At 32.4% G+C, this 8,200-nt stretch overlaps 1 protein-coding gene across 1 annotated transcript; it reads right to left on the reverse strand.

Annotated features, from left to right (window-relative positions):
* Positions 1 to 994: 994 nt before the first annotated feature.
* On the reverse strand, positions 995 to 2,212 carry LOC139893880 (uncharacterized). Its single transcript, XM_071877077.1, has 3 exons — positions 1,863 to 2,212; positions 1,325 to 1,748; positions 995 to 1,030 (listed from the first exon to the last, which is right to left on the reverse strand). The coding sequence occupies exons 1-3, from the start codon at positions 2,210 to 2,212 to the stop codon at positions 995 to 997; spliced, it is 810 nt and encodes a 269-aa protein (XP_071733178.1).
* Between the last annotated feature and the right edge of the window lie 5,988 nt (positions 2,213 to 8,200).

Consider the following 8,200-nt stretch of genomic DNA (forward strand, 5'->3'; position numbering starts at 1 on the left):
ATTTTGGGAAAATCGCGAGCGCATTACACCCTATCGTGGTCGTGAGATTTGCAGCCAACTTCAGAATTTTAATTACTATTTAAACGCGATTTTAGCCCTTTTTAGGGTAATCAGTTTCTATTACGAATTTTTGACCCACAGCAGCTAGGTTATGAATTTTATAGCTTTCTTTCATACTTTTCATTGGGTTTACATTATTGCAACAATTTTGGTTAGTTTTAATCTTGCAATTACTTTTATTTACATTCAATTTAATGATTTCAATGGTTTATCTTTTATTCTCTTGTGTTTCTTGTTTTAATATAGGTAGCTAAATTTGCTGTATCTACTTAGGTGATTGAACTGAGGTGAAGGATTGCTCTCTTATGAATTAAACGATTAAATCTCATTATATATATATATATATATATATATATATATATATATATATATATATATATATATATATATATATTGGCTAAGAACGACTGTTATCTAGGTTAATTAATTGGTTGAAGTTGCGGAGATTATTAACTATTCAACGAGAGTTGAATCAAGTTGTGATCTTTACTAGGTTATTGAATGTGAATAGCTTAGACCTTTGGTTAATTATATAAGGGAGACAGGTATAATTAATTAACTAGTAATTAAACTGTGAAAAACCGTGATAATTGTGGAATTGTTAGGGAGACCAAAGCAATTCAAGCTAGATTAATATCTTGGTAACTAGATTAGAGAATTAGGATCAACGAGAGTTGAGCTAATGATTTAGTTGATAATCTGTGAGAATCGAGAGATAATTACAGTGTTACCACCATTATAATTGTTTAAAAGTGGACTTAGCAGCAATCCTGATCCGAGGGAATTGATTCTAGGTGGATACCTTTGTCTTTATTGAATTAAGTTAATTTTAATTACGCGATTGTTTTCTAAACAAAAACCCCCCATTTTTACTAGAATAATTATAAGTTAAAGTTTCTGATAAAACTGCTCTCTATGGACGAACTGGTCAACATTACTTATAAATTACTGCACGATCGAGATTAGTTGCCTGTATTGTATGATAATTATTGGTTAGTTTTTACTAGTTATTTTAGAGTACGAAATTACACATCAGCCCATAACGCGTCCGAAATGCCGTTTTCTCAACATCTTCCTAACGGATCCGCATTTGATGATAACTGGATCGCAAGTCAATCTTATAGAAATAACAGGCACCTTAAAGTTGATCAAATAGATCGTCAATCCTAGGCAACGGATAAAGATTCTTGATCGTCACCTTGTTAAGCTCACGGTAATCGATGCACATACGCATACTACCGTCCTTCTTCTTCACAAACAAGACCGGAGCACCCCATGGCGAGCTACTCCGTCGAATAAAACTCTTCTCTAACAACTCTTGGGTTTGGATTAACAACTCATGCATCTCGGTTGGTGCCAAACGATAGGGAGTTTTAGCAATGGGATTCGCCCCCGAAACCAACTCGATGCGAAATTCCACTTGTCTTACCGGCGGAACACCAGGTAATTCATCAGAAAAAACATCCTCAAATTCATTAACAACAGGAATAGATTTAATGGAAGGTGGCTCATCATGAGTGTCAACCACATGGGCTAGATAAGCCATACCCCCACTAGACAAGATTCGATGTGCCCGAGCATAGGTACAAATAGGCACGGGACGTCTTCGAGATTCACTACACACGATTAGCTCTCCCTCACTTGGGATTCTTACCCTTACCAATTTCTCATGACAATCAAGATTAGCTCTATTATGATCAAGCCAATCCATACCCACAACAACATCAAATTCACCCAAGGTAATAGGAACCAAGTCGATATCAAACTTCTCGGTTCCGAAATCAATAACAAAATTTCTATACACCCCATTAGCCACCGAGAACCTACCATCGGTGATCTCGACATGTAAAGAAGATTTTAGATCACATAAGGGACAATCTAAAGTAGCCACATATTTTAAAGAAACATAGGACATATCAGCACCACTACCGAATAACACCTTAGAAGGTTTAGAATTAACCAAGAAAGTACCTGAAACCACATCATTGGACTTCTTAGCATCATCGGTAGTTATCAAGAAATTTCGTCCCCTCGCGGGCCCCGTCGCCTTTTCCAACTGCTTGGTATTGTCATTGCTCTTTTCCTCCAAACCAAAATCAGGACACTCAGATTTTCGGTGACCTTCCTTCCGGCAATTAAAGCAAGTAATCATCTTAGAAGAGGAATTGGTACAATCACGGGCTATATGACCCCTTTAACCGCATGTGTAACACCTTGGGACACCATCACCTAAACCACCCTTCTTTACACTCCCCACACTCTCGGACCCACTCTTCGCCTTCTTACTAGGCACCTATTCGACTCAGATTTCGTCTTACTAAAAGCAACATCACTCACTTTCGGGACATCGGACTCAAAACCTATGGCCACATCAAATAACTTAGAAAAGGACTTAACTTGACCAAGAATAATCTTCTTACGCATATCATCATTCAAAGTCTTATGAAAGTATTCCATCAACATATTAGAGTGTTTAGGTCCATTGACCCTTGTTTAAAATTTCGCAACTCACTCCGAATTCGGGTAAGATCGACTTGAGTGCGATACTCTAAAAAGAACTCGGTCTTGAAATTATCCCAAGACAAACTCATAAAAGGCCCTTCACCCATCACTAAAATTTTATCATCCAACCAAGTCTTGGCCGCACCCCTTAGTAGGCTCGTAGAAAGCCTTGTCTTTTTGTCGAGTGGGCACTCACTTACCCGAAAGTACCCTTCAACATCAGATATCTACCTAGTGCTTATAAGAGGATCGGGATTCCCTTCAAAGATCGGAGGCTTAGTTAGCTTGAAGTCTTTGTAACTAAACCCCCTCTCATTGGTATTGTCGATAACCCCGTGACTAATCGGCCCCTCATCGACACCACCCTCGAATTGAGGTGTTGGAAACTGATATCGCCAAAACGAACAGTTTTATTTGTGCGGTGTCGTTAGGTCGTAACATGTCAGAATCAACCACCAAGAGGGGGGTACTGTTTTAAATTTATATTTAGCGGGGCCTAAATCGTACTACTCCTTATTATGAGTAAGGGAAGTATGACCTAGAGTCCTATTTTTAAGATATCAGTAGAATCAAACCTATATTAAAGCTTAAGATAGTTATGAAGGAGTAGTGGTTACCTAATTTTTGGGATTTTCTAGTTTATAAGTCAGATAAATTAAATTATTCGTAATTCAGATAAGGTTAAAGCAAATGCATACTATGATTTCATCAGTTATTTTGCCGAGATTATAGAATGCTGGCTCATGAATAGACAGAGACCTTGTATTCATTACACTGGTCCTAAACGCCCCTTTCGTAAGACATGTCACTAAATAATGCGATAGGCTTAAAGATTCTGAATATACAACAACGTCCCTTACCCCCGACGCCCGTGCAGTCTGACTACAGGCATACACTGTGATGACCCAGAAATTTCCGACTAAATTTAAACTTAATCTTTACATAAGTTCGACACAATAGGCGAAGTTTGTAATGTTAAAGTCTCAAAACCTTCGAACTGTGTTCATGTATATATTTGACCTTTGACCATTACCGACGATTCACGAACAACTATTTATAAATAGTTACATATATATATATATATATATATATATATATATATATATATATATATATATATATATATATATATATATATATATATATATATATATATATATATATATATATATATATATACATACATATAGATAATAATATATATATAAAAATATGTATATGAAAATTACTTGTAATATATATATGAACTTTAAACATAAGTAATATTATATATATTGTAACTTATAAATATGAAATATTATATTAAATATGATATGATTAATAAATTGTAATTTATTAAATCTAATTACAAGTTTGAATATAAGTGTTATACTAATATTAATATTTGACTTGCATTACTATTATTAATGTTAATATTAATATTGACATTTGTATTTTTAATATTATTATTATTATTGAAATTATCATTGTTGTTATTAATAATAAACATTATATAGCTATAATATTTATTATTATTATACGTATTTCTATTATTATTATTAGTATTAGTATTTCTACTTTTATTTCTATAATCAATAATAAGTGTTATTAATATAAATTTTTATTAATTAGAATTATTATTATTGTATTTACATATATATATATATATATATATATATATATATATATATATATATATATATATATATATACAATATAATTAATTTTATTATTGAGTATATTATATACTTTATAAATGCATATATAAATATATAACCAATAAAATAAATAAATACGGGTATAAAAAGAAATATACAGATATATTTATGATATTGATACAAAACGTAACACTTATCTATCACAATCAATCTAAATTAGTTGCTGCTCATGATTTGCACGATATCAAACTGTACATATTTTGTCTTCTGACAGATTTGTTAGATATTTGAAATCTTATATGGTACAAATCTGTTTTCGATCACTATCTGCCTTTTTAAACTTTTGTTTTCTTCTTTCTGATCGATTCTCCCTGTCGAGTATTGCACTACAAACCAAAGCCTTTTATCAAGGATATGGACACACTTAAGTAATTTCACATCTTCACTGTCAGTTATCATTATATCAGATGTAAATCCTTCAACTCACTACTACCTTTATCAATTACAACCACCCTCACCAAGAACCATCACTAACTCGGTTTAAAGATTTCCATAAAAATCACCACATTCATGATTCTGCAAATCATCACCTCCATAACGAGCCATCGCCACACCATTTTTATCATCAACCACCACCACTCGCGATATTTTTTTTTCTGTTTCCTGTCCAACAACGATAACTACAACCCGACTTCGATCACCCTAAATCACTATCTTCAACCTTGAACATACACCCTGAACGAATCACTGTTACACTAATATGTTTCTGTTTTTCTGTTTCATCACGAACAAGACCACCATACACTTCTGATACGATTAGCAATGAAAATCGAAACCATTCTTGATGAGTTGATTAAACAAAACCAGGTCACTTATTGCTGTTGTTTTCCTGTTACGAAACCATATACATGTTTCCATTATTTTTTGTTGTTTCCCTTCCCATTATGTGATGCATTTAAACAACAAATAATGTGGGCCTGTTAATTAAATCATGAGCATATATAAAAAGAAAAGAAGAAGTGGAATCCACCTGGTGAGTAAAGGAGTCGACTAATATCTTGTGTTTCCATTTTCTTTTCAATTTCAGCCGACAAACATATAACCCCACCACCATTAGAGAATTTAATTTGAATCACGCTTCTTCACTTTTGAGTTCATACGTATAAATCCTTGGGCCATTGATTAACCATTGGGCTTGTGAAGAGTTAGACTTAAGAAGTTTGTTATTGGGCTAAGTAGATAACGAATCTTGTTGCTGTACGAACCAAATCCCCTGCAGAAATTCGCTTAGGTTATTACTATTCAATACAATTACTAGTCTGTTACAGAAAGGTTAATTATGGAGATAGTGATACATTAAATGATAATGATAGGTTAGACGATGACGACTCAGATGATTGAAGATGATGGTATGTGATACATGAAATAACGAGTAACGAGTGATGATTATGATTAGGATTATTGTTATGATTACGGGATGGATTTATGATGATCGTGACCTTCCTGTTACGCTTTATTTTTTTTCCTTCTCGAGAGTATGATGAAGATTACAAAGTATAATGATACTGTAATGGGAATTGATGAAGGTTAGGATGGAGATATGAAGCACGATTCTATGATGATTTTATGATAGTGGTTCTGCGATGTTAATGAAAAGATCATGATTATGATGAATCATGAATGATAATATGTGATCAATGATAGAGATGATGAAGCTGAGATGATATTAAACGTAGGGTTTAGGTAATGGATTGGGCTACGGGATTTAATTGAGCCGAATACTTCTAAATATGTTTATTGGTCCGAGATATATTAACTAAGTAAGCACCTTGGGCTGAATCTAGTTGGGCCAAAATAATAACGGGTTAAGTACATATTAGGTGCATTATAAATCAGGAAAAACAAATTGGAAGTATGGTTTGGATGTTGTTGGGGTTTCGAGAGGTCACGGGTTCAAATCCCGTCTGGAGCATTCTTTTTTTACAAAGCTTTAAGGGTATACACAATTACTTTTATTAATATTATTATTAGTATTATTAATTATATTAGAATTATGTGTATTATTAATTATTGTTATGATTATTATAATTATGATTGTTAGAATTATAATTATTATTACTAATGTTATATTTATATTTATAAGTATTAAAAACGATATTATCATTAAAATAAGTATTATGAGTATTAAAAAAAAATATTATCTCTATTATCATTTTTATTATTATTATTAAAATTATTAATATTATTATCATTTCTATTAAAAGTATCACTTTTAACCCTATTATCATTATCATTATTTTTATCACTACTAATATTATTTATATCAATACTTACAAATAACAAACTATTGATTTTTAAATATAACATTAAACAGGCATGTATATAAATATGGATATACTAACTATATAAATATTAACCATTATGAATATAGATATGCAAATTAAATGTATAATATATAAATTAAGATATAATAAATAAATTTGTTCGATTACGATTATGTGTATTAATAAATATACAAATGATATAGGTTCGTGAATCTGAGGTCAACCCTACACTTGTTAAATGATGTCATATGTATTTTTACTACAAAATACAGTATGGTGAGTTTCATTTGCCCTTTTTACTCTTTACGTTTTTGGGCTGAGAATACATGCAAATGCTTTATGAACTGTTTTACAATATTTATATGCGTGAGTTTCATTTGCCCTTTTTACTCTTTACGTTTTTGGGCTGAGAATACATGCAAATACTTTATGAACTGTTTTACAATATTTATATGCGTAAGTTTCATTTGCCTTTTTACCCTTTATATTTTTGGGCTGAGAATACATGCGCAACTTTTATAACTGTTTTACGAAATAGACACAAGTAATCAAAACTACATTGTATGGTTGAATGATCAAATTGAATATGCCCCTTTTTATTAAGTCTGGTAATCTAAGAATTAGGGAACATACACCCTAATTGACGCGAACTCTAAAGATAGATCTATCGGGCTCAACAAGCCCCATCCAAAGTACCGGATGCTTTAGTACTTCGAAATTTATATCATGTCCGAAGGAGGATCCCGGAATGATGGGGATATTCTTATATGCATATTGTGAATGTTGGTTACCAGGTGTTCAATCCATATGAATGATATTTTTGTCTCTATGTATGGGACGTTTATTTATGAGAATTGGAAATATGGAATCTTGTGGTCTATTAAAATTATGGAATGATTGTTTATATTAAACTAGTGAACTCATCAACCTTTTGGTTGATACTTTAAAGCATGTTATTCTCAGGCATGAAAGAAATCTTCCGCTGTGCATTTGCTCATTTTAGAGACATTACTTGGAGTCATACATGACATATTTCAAAAGACGTTACATTTGAGTCGTCGAGTTCATCAAGATTATTATTAAGTCAATTATAGTTAGATATATTATGAAATAGTATGCATGCCGTCAACTTTCAATGTAATGAAAGATTTTCTATTCAAAAATGAATGCAATGTTTGTAAAATGTATCATATAGAGGTCAAGTACCTCGCGATGTAACCAATTGTTGTGAATCGTTTATAATCGATATGGACATTGTCCGGATGGATTGGGACGGGTCTCTACAGTTGGTATCAGAGCGGTGGTCTTAGCGAACCAGGTCTTGCATTAGTGTGTCTAACTGATAGTTGTTTAGATGCATTAGTGAGTCTGGACTTCGACCGTGTCTGCATGTCAAAAGTTTTGCTTATCATTTAGTGTCGAAAAATTATTTGCTTATCATCCTTAAAGTCTAGACACGTCTTACTGCCTCTATTGCATGGACAGTGTATAGATAAATTCATATCTTAGCGTATCTGTTATTGTTCCCTTTGCCTGACAGCTTCCGTAGATTCCTCTGTAACTTATGAGATTTTAGTATTATATATGCATATGTAAATTATGTATTACAGGGTACTAATCTACATCCTATTCAATTCCTTGTCAAAAATCCTTCATCTAATCATACGAGATTAGTCC

This window comes from Rutidosis leptorrhynchoides, chromosome 1 (assembly GCF_046630445.1).
Source record: "Rutidosis leptorrhynchoides isolate AG116_Rl617_1_P2 chromosome 1, CSIRO_AGI_Rlap_v1, whole genome shotgun sequence".
Lineage (NCBI taxonomy): Eukaryota > Viridiplantae > Streptophyta > Magnoliopsida > Asterales > Asteraceae > Rutidosis > Rutidosis leptorrhynchoides.

What these genes read in the sequence shown, in the direction of transcription:
- LOC139893880 (XM_071877077.1), bottom strand. Translation starts at nt 2,212, where the DNA reads ATGATTACTTGCTTTAATTGCCGGAAGGAAGGTCACCGAAAATCTGAG. An exon ending in TTCTCGGTGGCTAATGGGGT is followed by an intron (nt 1,749 to 1,862) that starts GTATAGAAATTT and finishes TGATCATAATAG; the next exon opens with AGCTAATCTTGATTGTCATG. An exon ending in GCTCGCCATGGGGTGCTCCG is followed by an intron (nt 1,031 to 1,324) that starts GTCTTGTTTGTG and finishes CATACAATACAG; the next exon opens with GCAACTAATCTCGATCGTGC.